The sequence below is a fragment of the Malurus melanocephalus genome, unplaced genomic scaffold, assembly GCF_030028575.1.
Source record: "Malurus melanocephalus ecotype Western Australia unplaced genomic scaffold, MMel_1.1 scaffold_28, whole genome shotgun sequence".
In the NCBI taxonomy this organism is placed as follows: Eukaryota; Metazoa; Chordata; class Aves; order Passeriformes; family Maluridae; genus Malurus; species Malurus melanocephalus.
The window spans coordinates 3192254-3211949 of NW_026623260.1; the positions used below are offsets into that span (position 1 = coordinate 3192254).

At 45.4% G+C, this 19696-nt stretch overlaps 1 protein-coding gene across 1 annotated transcript; it reads left to right on the forward strand.

Annotated features, from left to right (window-relative positions):
* The first annotated feature begins 1130 nt into the window (after nt 1-1130).
* Nucleotides 1131-8350, forward strand: MED8 (mediator complex subunit 8). The gene is made up of 7 exons (XM_057390518.1): nt 1131-1139; nt 1699-1817; nt 2844-2988; nt 3369-3509; nt 3908-3989; nt 4966-5214; nt 7910-8350. The coding sequence occupies exons 1-7, from the start codon at nt 1131-1133 to the stop codon at nt 7972-7974; spliced, it is 810 nt and encodes a 269-aa protein (XP_057246501.1). The 3' UTR covers nt 7975-8350.
* The last annotated feature ends 11346 nt before the right edge of the window (nt 8351-19696 follow it).

Below are 19696 nucleotides of genomic sequence, written 5' to 3' on the forward strand. Positions count from 1 at the left end.
TCTCAGTAGCTCCGTATTAGGAGGTCCTTCAGAACCCCTACCATAAGCCCTATCTTTATGGCCTCAGCACATTTTGTGCTTGCTAACAAACTCCTTGAAGTGTCCCCTTGGAGAGGCACAGCATTCCTTGGAATCACTGGTCAGTCTTATTGCATGCTTATTGCACTGCTTGAACCTGCTTCCAGCTCTTAATGGCTTTGGGAAAAACCTAGGAAAGRAGGGCTGGAGTGCACTGCTGCCATGAGAGTGGTCCTTGTGCAATGGGGTTTCATTCATCCGCTCGAGGGCTTCTTGGATAAGCACAGGCAGCAAGCCAGGGGAATTGCCGTGGGTGCATATGCCTGGCACCCCTGCAATAAAACGCTGGCTCCCAGCCCAGCTTGTAACACAGGCAGTAGTTAATCTCCTTGCACAAACACGGTGCACACAAACAGTTGTAGGCACATTTCTTAATTGGACAGGAACTGACTAGTTCCGTCACCAGATGAAGGAGAGTGCTTTTATCTCCAGCAACAATCTGTTCCATGAATCCACTCCATGGACTGGGGATCAAATTTTACTGGGATTGATTCAGCTGTTTATTCTAAGGTGGTTAAAGTCAAATGAAATCCCGTCAATGATTACCGACTTGTCAGAGTACAAATAAAATACAATAATGTTGTGCTCATGTGAACATGTAAGATGCCTGATAATCACTCCATGAGGCTTACACTGGGCCAGTGTATTTGARCAGAGCAACAACAAACCCAATAGCAAGCATGCCAACAGCCTGAGTCACCCTATCTGCTTTCCCAATCGGTATTCCCTTTCTATTATTTGATTGCTTTGTCCCACCCTCCTCATGGATTAATATTGTAGAGTTCTCAACTTACACGAGCAGTTCCTTAGGGCTGGGACTTTAATTATATCTTGGGCAATGCTGTAGTGTGAGTAAGTTAGAGTAGATAAGAGTGTAGAGGGTTTTTTTGCAAGAGTCAAGGACATGCTCTGCTGTCTTTGGCAACAGATCCCTCGGTCCTGGCACTGTCTGTCACCATCCTCCCTCACCCGGAAGGGGATGTCAGTGGGAAAGATTTATTAAACAATGTAATGCCAGCAAAAGGCAGGAGGTGAGGGGTGTGTGTGTGGGTATGGCACAGGTCTGTGTCACGGCAGGGCCTCCCACAGGCGATAGGGCACAAGGCCAGTAAGAGCTGCCAGTTTCCTTGGCAGCTGGAAGTGTCACGTGGGCAGAAAGAAAGTGAAGAATGAGGTGAGGGGCACAAACTGGTACTCATTTTGCAAAGGCTGTTTTGGATGAAGACATCAAGGCACCCACAGTTGTCAGAAAAGGTTGAGGAAATGCTAATCTTCTTTGAGCTGTGTTAGCTTAAGTGGCTTACAAAGGTGATGTGAGCTAACTTTGATGACTTTGCCTGATGTAGCAAAAAGCAGATGTAAGTGATGATGTCTTCACTACACTCATCTAGATCTTTAACAGGATAGCTGGCGAAGTGTTTGTCTCAGGCACAAGTCTCTTGCTAAAGTAGTCTGACCCAAGGGAAAGGGGTCAGTGTGAAATCATAGGATTTTTATCTCCAATATCTCTGCTTCTTCTGAAAAGGAGGCCATCCGTAGGACAGAATTTGATCATGGATGCATGGGTGTGGACTGACAATGCCTTTGTCCTCCTCTCTTGTCTTCCTTGCCTTTTTTTAGAGAGAGGAGAAGCAGCTGGAGTTGACCCTGGAGGCACTCATCAGTCAAGTGGCKGACCTGAAGAACTCCTTGGTCAGTTTTATCTACAAGCTGGAGAATGAGTATGACCGACTCACATGGTAAGGTGTCTCACTGTTGATCACTGCCAAAACTCTTCAGACTTGGCTTAAAGGATTAATTAAAAAATATTAGCTTCTTCTCAGGAGGTTTAAATTTTCTTTTCACATTTTGCTGGAGGAACCACTACACATCTTCCACCTGAAAACCTGTTGAAATCCATTGGCTTCATGCTGTAGGGTAATAAGAGTCATGMTAATACCTTTTAATCCAGACATTTTGTGGGACCTAGACTTGCATCTGCTGTGAGTCAGAGTTCTCAGATGAAGCACCTTCAAGACCCACATAGACAATTAAAGGAGCAATGGTTCTTTCTGCATTTCTTGACCTTTTCTGGCTTTTTATGGCTCTGATATAAACTGTGCTTTTGTGTTTTGCWAGTTCTGCTTTGCCACACAGTTTGAGAAAGTTGTTAGATGGCATTCTCTTCCTGGAGAATGTGGAGCATAAAGATGTTATAGCTGCAACTTAATAAACTGTATGTGTCTTAGTGTCCACCACTGCAGCAAAGCTTCACAGACAAGTTAACATTTATAGTTCATGTTGCTGAAGGCGAGAGAGCTGATGAATCCCCCACAGAGACCAAGCTGAAGAGGACCTCCCTGAGAAGATTATCAGTTATTTTGCTTCATTATTTCTTAGCCTGGATAGCCAAGCTATAAATGTTGTCCCTCCTGGCTGTATTTCTTAGGGCTGAAATTATTTCTCAGACTTTCCTCCAGAATTTTACTGGGAGAGGTAGTGACAAGAAAAGATTTGCTTCTGTGTATGTTACTGAGCTGCCACTTTAAGTGATACTGCTTCTAATGTCCCTGAGCTATTTGCTGCATTTAAGCCATTTCCAGTAAAGTCTGAGGTTTGTCCACACCTATGTATTTAGCCCTAGGTTTTACTGCTTACTATCTGGAGTAAAGTGATTTGAGGACTAATTGTTATTTCCTCMCTCCTCAGCCATTTGAGTGAAAAAGAGAGAAAAGCCCTCTGTGGCATCCCTTTCCATATTCTGTCTTCTTTATTTGCTTTTCCAGGCCTTCAGTTCTGGATAGCTTTGCRTTGCTCTCAGGACAGCTGAACACCTTGAATAAAGTGCTAAAGCATGAGAAGACACCACTATTGCGGAACCAGGTGATCATCCCCCTGGTGCTGTCTCCAGACCGCGATGAGGAGATCATGGTAAGACATGTCCCAAGAGTGTTAGAAAGTGCTTGAGTGCCTGAGTATCCAGCTTGGCATTCATTTGTGCTGGRCATTCCTCAGCTCTGGGTATGAAGGAAGAAAAGGCAACAGGTACTTCTGTCTAAGAGCTGCTTTGCTGAGGGGTTTTCACCTACAAACACTTGCACTGGATACACTTTACAGAAGGTGTTCCTATTTATAAAAGTGTTTCTGCAATTAAACAGGCACAGTGAAAATTCCTAGACAAGTTGTTGAAACTTCCTAATGCTCCCCAGATGAAGGTTTCCCCACTAGCCATGTTCAGCACCATGGTCTGAGCTGTGTGAGTGCTGGGCTGGAGGAAGAGGCTCTGAGTGAGGCTTGTCCCACTATTGCAGCGGCAGACAGAGGGGCGTGTGCCCGTGTTCAGCCACGAAGTTGTGCCCGACCATCTTCGAACTAAGCCCGACCCTGAGGTGGAGGAGCAGGAGAAGCAGCTGATCACAGATGCAGCTCGAATTAGCCCTGATGCAGCACAGGTAGGTAAAAAGAGTTTTTGATACTTCTGCCTCTTATCCCCAGGGTGTAAAATGCCCTTTAACTGCTTCCTTCACCCTTCCATTTGACAATTTTCTTTTGCTGTGTCCTTTCCTGTCTGAGATTTCGCAGCTGACCCTAGGTGAGGTTTGGTTTCTTCCACAGTTTCACAAGGATATCCAGCTCTGGCTGCTCACAGAAGGTGCCATCAAACAGTCAGAKGCAAAGGCTGTCCCATCCCCACAGTGCCTTCCTGCATGCATTAGCTCTGGGCTCYCTAGGCTTGACTACCAAAATGCTTATGTTTGGTTACATGGCTCCTGGAAAGAAAAAGCTTGTTCATTTACCTTGCTGATTTGTACTGAGTTGGAAGTATCCTGTGGTTTCTTTCATTTTGCAGAAGCAGATCCAAAGTCTGAATAAAATGTGCTCAAATTTGCTGGAGAAAATCAGTAAGGAGGAGCGTGAATCTGAAAGTGGAGGTATGTCACTGAGGTGGAAGTGGGTACAGGGTACAAGCAGCAGGCTTGAGGGWGTAGAGGCAAAATAGGTATATTGGAGAGCCCTAAGTATGGGAAACACAGCTGAGCAGGATGGATGAAACCATTCCAGAAGATGCAAGATTGGCTGTCCTGGAGCTCAGTAATTTTAGAAGGGAGCTTGTGGGTTCAATGTGTCTTCTCTATGTGACCTATACATGACAGGAAGGTCATTCCAACCCTTTGACATACGCTCCTTTGAGGAGGTGACAAGTATCTGCCAAGAAAACTTCCCAGTCAACTTTAATTAATAAAAATAGCTGTGAAAATGAGAAACCCTTTAACTATGTTYTGAAGGAGGCTACATGTTGGCAGGCTCTTGTGTGATCCCCTCTAGATGATGGATGCTTCAGGCTCATGGCCAACCTTTTCTGGTTGTGATGTTCACTACTATTGGGAGTGCCACGCACAACTTTTAAAGGCAGTGGCATGGTTTTTATAAAGGCATGGTCATCTCTGTCACAGGACCTGAAATACCCTGTCTAGCATCTGAGATTAACAGTGTAATGGGCACATGTTGGCAGAGGACCTTGCAGGCACCACATTGCTCATGAGCCTCCAAAAGGGGATGTTGCCATTGTTTATCTAAATCACAGTGCTTGTTAGCTGCCATGGGATTCAGCATGGAATAGCCTTTAGTGAGAATTTCTCATGGGCATGGAGGAGTTACCTCACTGTGTCTGCCTTCCATGAGCAGATTATGCCCTGCTCTCAGTGACAAAGCTCTTGGATCACCACTGTCCCTGGATTTTGCAGCTTCTTAGACCTTGCTGAGACTCTTGTAAGACAGCTTGTAAGAAACTCATTTCTATTGCATGCACTAAAGTAACTGAAAAGGAAATTTAGAACCAGCTATGCTACTTCTTAGACCTGATTGCTAAGCCTAAAATAAYTCCCCAAATGACTTATTTTTTTACAGGTTTACGACAGAACAAGCAGACCTTCAACCCTGCMGATACCAATGCACTGGTAGCAGCTGTGGCCTTTGGGAAGGGGCTGTCAAACCGGAGACCCCCAGGCTCTGGGCCATCTGTCCAGTCAGGCCAGCCAGGAGCTGGTGCCATCATTGCAGGTGCTTCAGGCATGCAGCAGGTCCCAATGACAGGTGCACCAGCTCAGCAGCAGCCAATGCTGGCAGGAGTGCAGATGGCACCAGCAGGACAGCCAGGTAAAGTTCCATATCTGAGATCAGTTGAAATCCAAGGAGCAAGAAAGACAAATGCAGATGTAGAGATCACCTTTTAGATGTAACTAAGACAAATGCAGATGTAGAGATCAGCTTTTAGATGTAACTAAGTACAAGGTTTCTTTCTGGCCTTAATAACATGAGTCAGGTTATAATAGAGGAGAAATACCTGTTTAAAATTGGCTCAGAAATTGAGGTGGATCCCAGCCAACCAGCTTCAGTTTCTTAACTCCCACTGCAATATTGGTGTGATAATAGACATAGTGAACATAGGAATCAATATGGAGGGAGATCACAGTGTAGTTTTGCAGGGATCTATACTGGAGATTTTCCCCTGAGGTTTAAATTGTGAGTAGGCAATAAAGTGGAGGAGTTTGATGATAATGAGTTATTTAAGGTAAGAAAAACCAGAAGTTTTCTGTAAAAAGTTGTAAGGATTTTCTATACAAAGTGACTTTGCTTAGTAGCAGTAAATGGCATTTATATTGAATATAAAGTGAAATACATMGACAGAAAAATTTTACTGTACACATCCAGCACCTGGACTCTAACCTAGTTACTTGTATTTGRAATACATTTATGATATAAAATTTTTGTAATTGGGTATTCAGTTGGGCAGAAATGCAAACCAAATGCTAGGAATTGCTGGAAAAGGAGCAGAGAAACWTAGGATATCTTTAGGCCATTCTGTAAATCCATTGGGTATCCACACCTGCAGATATTATGGGTGGTTCTGATATCTACTCTGCTACTGGGCATAGCTTTGGGCGAGGCAGAAGAAATTGGAAGCTTATAAAATCCCAAATTATATACAGCAGGCAAATGAGGAGTAATTGTTCATTGTCTCCCATAGGATTGGAGAAAGTGCACCAATCAAAATGTGGGCTTGTAGATTAGGAACAAAAAGGAGATATTTTTCTAAGTGCTAAATTACTACACTGTAGAGCACATTGCCCTGTGTTTGATAGGCAAATAATATTTATATGAGATGGAAAAATAAGTAAGTACATAAATTTCTGGATGAAAAATTGGTCGACAGCTAATCCTCAGGATACCAACTCTGATTCCATGACCCCAAGCCACAATATGTTAGAAGCAGAATAGGTGTTCTGCAGGCTTGCCCTGTTCTGGTATTCCTCCTTAAAAATCCTCTGCTGTCAGGTATGGGTTTGGCCTGAGGAACCTATAGTGCTGTCATAATGTTTATGTTTATTGTGAATTAGGATATTGGATATCCTAATTGGTGTTTTCTTGCCTATTTCTAATGACTGTCTGCTTTGGATAGTACCCCTAGCTGAGGCTGAAAGAATACAAGAACTAAATATATCTTGACCACAGTTGTTTTTTAGGGATTTTAAGCTAGAGTTTGGTGTGATACCATTGGGTAGAGTAGCCATTAATTTCTGTAGTTCCTGTTTGAATTACAGTTTTGACTTCTACAGCACCTATGGCAATATATCCCACAGCTTTATAACATTTTGCTTTTCAAAAATCCTTTCTATGTTTAAATATCTTGCTTGATAATTTTATTGCATGTTTCTTTTTTACCCATGTTGTGAGAAATGGCAAATAATCATTCCTGAGTTATCTTGTCCATACTAGTTTTCATGTTCATCTGTCAGGTCTCCTTCCTTTGTCCATTTTTAGGTGTTTTTCCCCTAGCTAGMAAGTTCTATCCTCTTTAATATGACTGTGTGAAAATTGCAACTTGGGCCATCCTTGTCGCTCTTACCTGCACTTTTTGTGGTGTTYTCAATACTGGGAACACCAGAATGACTCAGTGTCTCAGATGTGGGTGAACCATGCAGTCCTGTTCCCTGTTGCTTTTGGAGTAATATCTAACAGTATTTGTCTCCTGATTGTTAGTGGTATCTATCAGTTACCTGCCCATTCATTGCTGGCAATGACCCACTTCGGATATGTTTGAGAAAGTTTAATAATCTTTATTCTTTTAAGCATTTGCTTATCAGATCTTTCTTTGTTCWGCTGCCCTATAATTTTAACTTTCAGGAGTTACCCCTTTTTTTCTGTCTCAGTTTGAAAACACTGAAGGAGTGTTCTTTGAATGTTCCTCTGTGCTGCTCTTTAATCAGTGTTTATTTTTCAGATTGTCTTAGTGTTGTCTAGCACTCTAAACTTACTTTGAGCTGCTAGTAAAATGTCTTTGAACACACTCCCATGTGTGATTGGTATCAGCAGGGAGTAATAATGCCCAAGAGGTGGATGTGKTTACAAGAAATTAAGAAATCTGACAGAGGCTTATTAATTTAAATATACACCCTGACTATAAATAATGCTACAGGRGAGGGGTTACAGACTCTCTGAAATGGAAGGGGACACAGTCTGGGTTCTTCTGTGAGTGCTGCTGCCAGCAGCTTCTGTGAGACTAAGTCTKACACTCCTGTAGGACCCTTCTGACAAAAGGAGAGGCTTGCTCAGGATGAAAAATGAATAGAATTGGATAGATAGCAAGGAGACACAGGAATTGTCAAGGAGATTTCTCAATAGGGAAAAATGCCAGTTTGTAGAAGAGATTGATCTGTAGCAAGATGCTGTAGCAAATGAGCCTGGAGTGGAACTGGAAAAGCCCAGAGAGGGTTGTTGTGAGCATGCTCCTGAGCAAATATTCTCTTGTATTGCTGATTTTGCATTGCTTTTTCTTTTTTTTTCTCTCCAGGAAAAATGCCAAGTGGCATAAAAACAAATATAAAATCTGCCTCAATGCATCCATATCAGAGATGAGCTGAGAAGAACCAGACCCGGGGARCTGCAACATTTGTTACTGCTGCAGGCCCTCCACCTGGATTCCTTGTAGGACTTCCAAGTCCTTCCCATATCCCCACAGCACATCCAGGAAGCTAGGAGTTATAGGGCCCTTCCCTGAGTTTTGTTTAGTGCTGGATAACTTGTGTGGGGCTGCTGGTGACCTTGTTTCCTGGACACAAGTRCTTCTCTGTTCAGCCAGAGCAGAGGATTTTCCTTCTGGTATTGRTGCCATCTTCTCCAGGTCTGGCCTGGAGAATAACTACCCTTTCCTGAGCCAGAACCCGAAGAGCTGCACCGAGCTCCTTGTTTCTGCTTGTTCACTTGGTATGTTCTTTCTTTACTCCCTCCTGTTTAATAAAGACCTTGTTATGCACACTGTGAGACACTAGTGTCCATCTCTTGGGTCKTAAGGACTCTTTTTCCCTTTGGGTAAGGCTACAGAGCAGCTCCAGTCTAAATCACACTGAAAATGTTGGAAGCTGAGTGCTGGAGCTGCAGGTTTATGCGTAAAGGGGCGTTGCAGAGTGAGTCAGCAGGGTACAAACATAAGCAGCAAACATCTTGTGCATTGAAAGCCAATTATGGCTATTCCTCAGAAAGTTAAATACCAGGAAAGACTATTACAAGGTCCACAGCAAGAAGGCAGCACTTCAGGCACAGAAGCACAGAGCTTTTGTATTCTGATGCTGCAGCAAATCCCAGCTGGATCTGATTTCAGTTCCATGCTTCTCTGCTTCTGTGTTTCCTATAAAGTTTCTTAGCTACTTCAGGATTAATTTATCACTTCAGAAAGGTATTTCAGTRTGCTCAGGACTGATACTGCTGGATGGGCCAAGATGTGAAGTCTGTTCCATTTCTGTTTGGACCTGGGCATTGTGAAGCCATCCCTGTCCTACTTTGTTCCCTTGAGCTGTAACATATAATCTGCCTAATGAGAGATTCCTGTGAGACAAGGGTGGGGGCACATGCTCATGGAGCCTGTCAGTACATCCAGCACTGTCCTAAAGGACGAATGTCCTGCCTCTGGTTGCTCTTGCATGGACTTCCTTTTGACTCGTGTTGAAAGCCAGCACTGTGTTTTACTCAATAGCATCTGTCAGCAATCTTCGGGTGAGGAAATCTCCACTCAGCAGATACAGCCTGCAGCTGCTCCAGCACTGCTTGCCTCTGAGCTAATCAGATCCAGCTTATTTGTGGAGGCTGTGAACTGTTCTCCCAAAACAAAACCTGCCACAAAGCTGTGACTAGGGCARTTATTGACCCATTTTGACGTGCTGGCCCTTGAAAAGCACTGAGCTGGGAAGTAGAAAGTTGAGCTGGAAGCACAAGCAGCTTATACAATAGCAAAGCTGCTCCACCACAGATGAGTCTAGTGACGTGCCTGCAGTGGCACCATCCCAGCCAGACTGGTGGAATTGCTTTTTACCCCTGATGAACGTGGAAGTCCTGGCTTTCCCGGAAGCCACTGCCTGCAGCCAGGAACTGGTGTGAAGGCAGTGGAGGCATTTACTGGTTTCCAGTGTGCAAAAACAAGCCTGACARCCAGGGAGTCGGGGCCTGCAAGGCTATTCCCTGTGATGCACTGAGAACCACGGGAATGGCTGTTCCCTGCTTTGGTTGGAAAGGAAGGCAGAGCTCTGTATGTGTCAGATCTTTGGCACTCGTCATTCATGGAGCCTCAGCTCTAGGATGCTGCTTCACTTTGTCCCCCCAGACTGCTTCCTTATAAAGCTAAAATGCCTCAGTGCCGGAGCTCAGGGCCAGCAGCTGGCAGGGGTGATTGGGGCTGCCTGCTACTCACGCTAACCTGAGTAAAACGCCTCCCAAAAACGCCTCCAGTGGGGCAGGCCAGACCTTTCACACACTTGGACTGGAGGAAGGGAAACACAGGCAGGGTTTTTTTTCCGTAGATTATAAAGCGGGGAGGCTGGCCAGGCTCGCCAGCGTAACTTCCTGCATGACACAGACTGCTGTGAATTAGTTCTTGTGTAAATTAGAGCAGTGTTGTTAGGAAAACAGTTGATCCTAAACTGATGTGTCTGCTACAGTGGCTGGTAGGTTGCTCTAGAAACTATTTTTCTTGTTGCACCTTAGATTTCGGCTGCATTTCTTTAATTACTTTCAAGTCAGTGGATCTTCTCAGGCAGGGAGTCYGAGTTGTGACTCCAGAGAGAGGAGTCACATATTATGATCAAGCTTGCCTGATCCTTTTTTATGACAGACTGAACTGATGAAAGTCCCTTTTGCTTTAAGGCATATTTTCCATTTTCCCGTTCTTGATTCACATCCAAATCTCCTTATGCATCTCTGTCCTTTGGGACACTGGGCCAGGACACACTATTCTAATTGTGGGAATGGGAATTTCAGATGTAGAAYGACTTTAACCTTTTATCCGGTTGCTGCCAGTGCTTGAATGTTTAAACAGGGAATGGGAACAAGCCTTTAACCCATAAAATCACTGTGGAATTCATGGTCCACTGCTTGTTACTGTGGTCTACAAGTCCAACAGGGATTCACGAATGGTGTCAGAATAAAAGTACAACCCTGCTKGATCGGGGCAAAGGCTGTGTCCTGCTGTGGCAGGAGCTAAGCAGGTGATTGAGATGCACACTCTTCCTGTGAGCATGGTATGTGCTGCCATTCTGAACCCTTGGGGCTTTTTCCCCTACCTTATCCAATCCCTTTCAAACTCATCTCCTCCAAGCAGGATAATTTCGGCAGGSAGGAAGCTCTGCTGTGGCATGGTAGGTGCTGCTGGGCTGTCTGGGCTCCAGCTCAGGTGCAGGAGAGTGATGGAGAACAGCACTGATTTGTTGTGGTCTCCCAAGCCTCCCCTCAGTACCAGTCAGGCTCTAGTGCAGATCATGGGCATCTTTCTCTGCATGGCCCCACTGCCGCAGGGATCCCAAAGACTCCCAGGACAGTAGGCTGTCCCCATCACAACTTCATTTTTTTTCCAGGTAACCAGTTTTACACTGTTTATTACTCTGTGCTGCAAATACTCAGTAGCAGCTCCACMGGGAGCAGCTCCTGTGCTGCCTCGCACTTGGCCAGGTTGCCCGTGCACTCGTTCATTGATCACACACACCGCCATACCAGATCTCTGATACTTGAGAACATACAGTGCCAAAAAAATTACCATATTAGTCTGACAGGATTATTGYCTGTAATCCTTGTTGATTGGTATTTATATTTCTCTGCTTTAAGTCTTTATCAATATGATCACATATTTTTCAGTCATTATTTTGCATGTGATGYCTGTTGAATAGACACACCTGTTTACAAGGCCATCCTGTTTACTTTTTTAAAATGCTGGCATAATACCAGCTTGCTTGTTCTCTGGAGTTTCTCCAGGCTTCCTTTTCTGACTGAAATCTCAGCATTAATAGTTTGGATTTTAAAAATTGATTTTATTTTTTTTAGAAGCAGGGTACCCAGACTGTTAAGTTTCCAACATTTGCCTTATGCAACTGTTGTTTAACATCCTCCTGAGTTACTGTTAGAGTGGAAAGTGTTTCACCCTTGTGACAGGAATGCTTCATCTGGCTTCCTCCCAAATGCAGGAGAGAAGATATTTACTGCCTTTCCTTCCTGCCCAGCTAGCCACAGGCCCACTGTTCTCAGTCTRTATCTCACATACAGCCGTGCTGGGTGGTGCCTGCAGCCTGTTCTGCTGCTGCCCTGGGCCGGATCAYCTCTGGGAGCCATGAAGCTCAGAGTGCTGCCATCACCTCCCTGCATCTCTCTGCATCCAGTGATCAGCATGACAAACACCTGCTGTTTGTTTGCTCTCTTGTCGAGTCCCCGAGCAAGATGTGTGCACAGATGTCTTCTTTTGTTTAAACAAGCAAAACATAACAGTTTTGTTTGGTTTTTTTAACCTACAGATCTTTTAAGTGGATGTCATTAAGCCTTTATAGTGGAAGTGAAGTATTGAAGTGTGAGGGAAGAAGCTACTGAAAAGATAGAGGGACAGAGGAGTGAGGGGAGTCTCTTCAGTTCCCCACACTCCATACCACMGGTGAGGCAGAGTTTTGGTGGGGGCTGCGGGATTGGTTTCCATCCTCCTGCTRGGATAGGATCTTTCTGACAGAAACATCTGGGACCAAAGAAGAAGTATTGTGCTGGTTGGGTAGAGAGAGCCTGAGCACCTTTTTATGCTAAGAAGCAACATGATGGGGTGAGTGCTGCCAAAGGGTGTTCAGCCAGGTTTTGCCTCTGCATTGTTTCCAAAGCAACTTCACCTGCAGCTCACAGAGGAGACAAACACATGGAAACAGCAGCGAAAAGTGCATCTTAACTGACCTCCGAAAAGCTCAGGGACTGCTTGGAAGTCAATGACATAAACGAAGGGACACTGGTTGAGTGGTGGAAACAGCTCCCCAGTCTGGCTCTGTGCCTTCCCCCAGGCTCCCCAGATGAGCGTGGTGGCCCCAGGAGAGGCAGAGCCTGTCTGTGGGACAGCTGGCGCCTACAAATGAATACACAGGCGCTTTCAAAAAATCCCATGGATCTCCTCCTTCCACCCAAGTGCAATAAATTTTCAACAATCTTAGCAGTAAAATGTTACCACTTTGTACCTCAGAGAGATGCTGTGGTGCTAAAAGCAYATGCTCAAGATTTGGGATGTTTGGGTGTATTTGTAATACATGTCATAAAAATAGTTCGAGCTGATGTGACTCCACAGTTTATTTATTGTCCCTATGAAACTGCAGCTCTCTGGCTGGATCCAGGAACACTGCCATGGTGGAAACTTGCACTTAGAAATTAATGAAAACCTTCTGCAATTTCCTTAGGGGTAACCCTGTACATGAGAGTAATACAAAGCATGCTGGCTGGCTCCTCTGAAGGAGAAGCCTTGTCYTTTTTTTTCTGTTTTAGTGTATGTTTTCTAAAGAAAGGAAATTACTGCATGTATTTTTCTGACTGAGAGGCAGAAAAGGCACTTTTCCAAAGTGAAGGGATCAAGAGCTGTAGTTCCTGCAGCAGCTATCTTATCACTGCTTCTCAGATTCTGTCACTGATTTACCTGCTTGTAGTAAGGCTTCTCCCTTTCCTACCATCATGTCCAAGAATTTTCTGCTCTGAATCAGCAGTGGTTCTAAGTCCTGCCTGGAATGTCAACTCCTCTCCTCTGAGTAAAGACTGTGCCCCAGGGTACTTTTGCATTAAGTGTTTTATTTTCTGGCCATGCTTTGGGGCAAAGGAGCATCATTGCTCTCTATGGGTGTTATTTCAAAGCTGCAGCACTTCCCAGGATGTTTCTCTTTGGAACCCACACCYCTCCCCTCTGTGCCTGTTGCCGGGTGACTTTGGTGGGACATGTCTGTCTCCCACTGCCATGTGCTGACCTTGGCGTGCAGCATGGAGGTGTGCTGCTCCCAGAGGAATCTGACTTTGAAACATGCAGTGGATGTTTTCATGGAGTTTATTTTTAGTATTTTTGCAGCAATGAAGTCGGGGTCCTGCTGTGTGGTATGAGAGAGACGGCTCTTGTCTTTTGCTCTGCTACAGCAGCATGGAGGTACTTCAAGGCACTGCCCTAAGAGCTCGAGGCAGGAATTGATACAGCCCTGGTTTGCATCCSCATGAGAAATACATTCTGTGTAAGTGGGGCTAGGGAGCTGTCTTGGATTTGTTTATTTAGGTTCTTATGGGCATCACAGCAGTAGTAACACTGACAATCATCATCATCATCATCATGGCACAGCCTGTTTTGCTCCAGTCAGCAGAACAATGCATCAGGTCATGACTTGAGTGCGTGGGGCTGTGTAGGAGTTCCCAGATGTGCAGCCCTGCTGCAGAACTCTGGCAGGGCAGGGAGCTGGGCAGCACTGGGGCTGTGGGCAGGAGGAGCCAGGCAGGACTGTCAGCCGTGTGCTGTAGAAACGCCACTGCAGCTGCTGAGGAAGCAATGACTCACAGAAAGCTCCTGTGGCTGCATCCGCCATTGCTCTTAAATGTTGATATTCACTCACAACACAGGGAGTAAAAYCAACAGGAATTTATAGGAGTGTTCCAGCCCATGTTTTGAGCAYRYAGCTCCCTCTSCTTTACCTCTCTGTSTCCTGTRCTCYTTGCTGTGTCTTGCTGGAGTTCAGRTGTGAGATGCTTGTCCCCACACACACATCCAGGGAGGCCCTCAGGAACACTTTTTGGAGAGGTGAGTATATACCTGTCATTGGGAGAAGCAGTGCAGCCCCTCACCCAGGGCAGCTGCCCCACTGCTGCTCTCCCCTTCCTCTGTGCYGCTTGGACCTGCCAGACAGGGGCAGAAGGCCATGGCAGACCTGGCACAAGTGTGCAAATTATCCCTCAATTTCCTTTTTCYCCCTACCCACTGTGGGTCTCAGGGYATGTACTTGTGCTGCTGACTGTGGACAACCTCAGAGGCAGAGAAGATGCCAGGCAGGCCAGGGTGGACAGTATCCCCTGCCAGCCCACAGCCCAGACAGGCAGGCAAAGCCCAGCCCTGGCTGGAGCTAAACACGGCCTCATTTCATGGCAAAACAATTCCTCTTTGTGCAGCCTGCTCTCCCAGAACAATCCTCTGCTCTGACAATGTCCTTTCTATGGCTTAGTCCCTGTGGAGTGACCAGCAGCATGCTCAGCCTGACACCTGGCAGCTCACACCCCACTGCTCCATGGCTGAGGTGCAGCACCTGGGACCCCTGCCCTGGACAGCCTCTGCTGGGGACTCTCTGGCTGTTTCAGGTAAGGCAAAGTTTTCCCAGGAAAGTCCCCAGCACAGCCTGGAGTGCTTGGGAGGTTTTCTTCTACCTTTGCTCGCTCTATGGAGCTACTTGGCACCACTGTTCCACAAGTTAGGAGGACAGCCCTGGGACACGSTTGTGGAGCTTCACATGTGGGTGTCAAATCACCAAATCTGACCGTAATCCCAACTGCCTGAGTAGAGAAGTCACCCATCCTTGCCAAGCTGCTCTCTCAGGCTCCAGGCAGTCTGGAAGAGGTTGCCAGAGACGATCAACTCCTGTGGGCTTTAAATCACATAGATAAAATGAAATTATTTCATATGGAAAAGAGACTTTGGGGATGAGCAGGACCAGGGCTTTTTCATCACCAGCATTTTCTCTCTTCAGGAGCATGTGCCCTGAGACAGTCTTGAAAACTACCTGAGAAGGGACAATTTTCAGGTCCCTACAAGAGACAGAGCTCCCAGAGCTCCTTTGGTCTTCTGCCAAGGTGCGCTGYATGTGGACTATCACTTGCACAGTAACCAAGGACTCCTGCTGAGCTGCATGTGCTGAAACCTCCAGCCTTTCCAGCCTCCTGCCAGTCCACTTTGGGCCTTGGGGTGGCCCTGCCATACCTACTTCCACCCAGAGGCACTGAAGAATGGGTTTCTCCAGCCTTTTAGTATCCTCAGATGCCTTGCTGCGGCTCTGCTTCTTCTCTTCCCCCTGCCCCATGATTTCATGGATTTGAAACAAGCATTATTATTCCATAAGGTTATCCTATAGGCCACAGGAACAAATAAGGATGCTTTAACAGGTCCAGAGTGGGCTGAGATTTCTGGCATATCTGTGGAGGACCCCAGGGTGTCCTGTATTGCTGGGGTGGTATTGCCAGCCCATGGCGGTGGGTGTCAGTGCTCATGCTGGAGAGGCTGCTATGCAGCTGACAAAGAATTCTTGTCCCGGCAGGAAACAACAGTCATGTGTGCTGCCCACCCYGGCTGGCAGGCAAAGTCCAGCAATTAAACACACCGGGGTGAAAGTCTGCCTTCAGAGCTCCAGTGCACCACCGCAGTGCCTGCAAGCTTCCGGGTGATGCTTCCACCTCCCCTTTCATTGCATGGAATGCTTTTTCCCAGGTGATGTTCTAAGGTAAAACTGCAGTGTCATGTTACAGCAGGGGGTTCCGCGGGGTCATTCCATGCCTGCTGGCTACAGAAATCTTTTGAGTTGATGGCTGGCAGTTTGATGGACTTATAGAGACCTTGAATTTCAGGAATGAATGCATTTCTTTTGGCTTAAGGGGAGAGGGCAACAGTGATGGGGTAATTGGCCTTTACTGCCACTACAATGTATTCGGTGCAAATAACTTACAAAATTTTGCACAAGGTGAGTCACTTAATTTTTATATCAACCATGGAAGGAGGCAACACATCAGCCTGAAAAACACATGTCCAGGCATGGCCTTCCTGCCTGCTTCCATTTATTGAAATTGTGAGGTGACATGATGGCATTTAATGGGCCTTCAGATGCTGAGTGGCGTCATCTCTTGCCAGTTTTAGTGGCAGTGAAAGCCTTGTTTGGTTCTCTCTGTATAGACAGAGGTATTGTAGGAGCATTTCTTGGATGCTTTACAATTGCCAGAATTATCAACTCATCTTTTTTTTTTTTTTTTTTTTTTTTTCTTTCCCATGGAGCCACAGAGAAGATGTGCAGCAATAATTTGTGTCTGATAATTCTTCAGAGTCCAACCTCAGGTAAAGGGAGAAGGGTAAAACATTAGAGAGCCAGTTTACATTCAGTGTTTTTATGTGATTACATGCAAAATTGTTTGTTTTTCAGGATTAAGAAGCAAAGGATGGGAGGATCTGTAAATCTTTTCCCTCCCCAAGTGTAATAAGATSGGTAAATTTACGCACTGTGTGTGTCAAATGAATTACTGAAAAATGACAGGGCCAAGTGTACATGTGCTTAATTTCACTGAATTAATTTGATCTTTTCATTTTCTTTCAGATTTTTCAAGTTGAATAATGTTGATTTTTTTTGCCAAATAAAACTCTCACCATTCCATTGATCAAAATTTWAAAAAAATTCAGTTATAAATTCTCAGAAAATGGACATGTTTGACACTAGAACTGATTGAAACCTCCCTTTTGCTGCCTAGCTGCATAGTGAGCCTAAGCCATCTTCAAGACTGGCACCAGAAAAGGTGCAATACTGCACCAGCATCTCTCATTACATCAGAAGTTATCACTGAGTTCATAACCTCACAATGAACTTCATTCCTTTTTCATTCCTTAATTTTTACAGACCTTCCCATCTGATAGTCTGGTAATTGTCTGCACTGAAGATGGCTTCAGTATTTGTGCCTTCAGCAAGTTACATTAGCCCATGCCTGCTTTTTGCTCCAGAGCAGAGTCATGAGAGGAGAGAGGGGTGCACTTGGCTCTGCAAGGAGCAAGGAGCAAGCAGAAGACAAGGACTGGTGGAGGGAACTGTAGAAAGGAGGAATGCAGAGACTCACCCACCTCCATCTGATTGGATCCCCAGGTTAAGAAGGATCAGCAGGACCCTCACTAAAGCTAAAGTTGAAATGGTGTGTTATTCTGTGGGATAAGAAATGGAGGAAGGAGCTTAAGCTTTTCCAAGCTGGAGCCTGGTGCAGCTCAGGTTCCTGGGACCAAGCACACAACTGCTTGGTTGTCTCCTGAATTGCAGGTGAAGAGTTAATGACCTGTGGGGCTTTGCCAGCCGCAGGCGTGGCTGGTGCAGGAAGGACAAGCATATGACAGGATCATCTCTGGTCTGGTGGTCCAGACTGCAGTCAGGGTGACATGCTTGGCTGGCTGCAAACAGCTTCTCTCTCCCAGATTTCAGGTCAGATGATCAGGATTCAAGATGGAAGCAGAAGATTACATATCTATAAAAGATTCTCTCCCAGGACATTTTGGGAAAATCACGCTGTACACAACAGCTCACATCACTCCCTTGCCTCCCTGACCTCCCTTATTTTTGAGGGATTTTCTTTGCTATGTGTTCTTGTTCTACCCTGCTTCCAAAGAGGCTGGAAGGCAGAAAAGCAGATCCACAACATGTAGCAGATTAGTCATATCCTTGCTGGAGGCCTGTCCCCAAGGGTTAGGAGGGGACCCTGCATCACCCCCTTGGACARCATGGCACCAGGTCCACCTGCCTGCAGCCAGGGTGCTCCGGCAGCCCAGAGTCCTTGCTCCAGCTGGAGCTCCTGCACAGGCTGCTGCAGCACTGGGAACATTGCAGGAAGGGCGAATACCAAGGAATCGCAGACACCCGCTGAGCGAGAGAAGTAAACAAAGAACAACATGCAGACAAAGGTAACCCATAAAGCTAGTGAGTGTGTAAAGAAGAACTGATGGAGGAGAAATAAAATGGCAAAATCTATTTCATGTGTTGGAGAATTAAAGAGAGAAACAGAAGATGCGGTAGCAAAGAAAAACTAATGAGCAAATACCACACAGAAATAATGGTGGAGTGATGGACACAGCTGGGAAATAGAATGAAGAACCAAGAGGGGAGAAATAAATTGCTTTCAGAGCAGAAGAAAAGAGAGTGACCTGGAAATTAATTCCAATAGCAGGAAGAGGCTGGGCTGTGCAATTTGGGGCTCATTGTTAGAGCATGACAAGCCTGCCAGCAAGGGTGGATCCAGAGAAGAGAAGGAATGCTTGGAGAAAGCTATGAGATGCAGGATACAAGGTGTAAAAGAATCCAGGGAGTGTGAAGGAATCCACTGATGATTTCTAATTTCATGACAAACTACACAGCAAGGTTTCCACCTAATTGGACCACAAATAAAATAGAGTAATGGTGCAAAATAAAAGGAGGACAAAAAAAGAAAAAGAAGAGTAGCAAACAACGCTGATGCCTATACTTGACAAGAGAGAAAAAAGTGATCCAGACTGCTGTGGCTCTGCTAGTCTGGTGTTAACAGTATCCAGTTAAAGAGTAACAGCACACAGACAGGAAACGGAGGATAAAATAAAGTTTATTATGTCGACTAACCTGGTAGTTAAAAAAACCCTCCTTTCTATAAAGCTACAGGCCATGTGTGGACTCCAGGGTAGCAGTTCTGAACCTTGGGACCAATTAGGAAACTCGGTAGATGTTGGGGCAGAAACAAGCCCAGGAATTTCATGTGGAAAGGAGTGGTTGAGGTCAAGATGAAAGCAGATATCCCACGGGAAAGGGAGCATATCAGGACACACAGAAGATTACTACTGAGGTACTTTGTGGATGTTTTTATAAATTGATTTCCTTAAGGACTGGCACAAATACTAGGTGTAATCTGATGAAGTCAGAATGTTGTGGTGCAGTAGTAATGTAGGGAAAAGTAAAGGAATGCTGTACCACCAAAAAAGGGCAAGAAAACCACCAGAAGTGCGGTTCTTTACTGCATTTTGGGGACTTTGTGAACTGCAGGCACCTGAAGTAGAAAATTTACGGGAGTAATCAGCCACATAGAYACGGATCTGCCACTGCAAATGCAGCCCTGGCTGTATCCAGATGGRGAATTCTCACTAGGTGAGCAAAAGTGAGAATTGTCACCTATCTACAGGAGAGGAAATGTGAAGGGCAGTACAGCAAAAGGAGCTACCATGGCATTAGGTGAGGAACAGGCAGGGTAGTAAAAGAAATGCTGGACAAACTTGTTTAGTCTTCCATCTAATGGCTGAGAGGGACGTGATTGCAGTTTACAAACACACTGTAGCATGCACTGCAAGGCAGGAGCTGAGGGAGATAAATTACAACTTTGGCACAGTAACAAATGCTTATTAACCAGCCGTGCATCAAATTAAGCTGGAAATAAGAAGATGATTCCTAACAATTAGAATAGTGAGTTTTGAAAACGCCTTCAGACCAGACGAGCACGAGTCAAGTCCCGGCCACTTTTGAGGATGCAGATTGGCATGGCTGTGAAGGCGCCACAGGATGGAAACACTCTGGAAACTCCACGCGGTCATAGT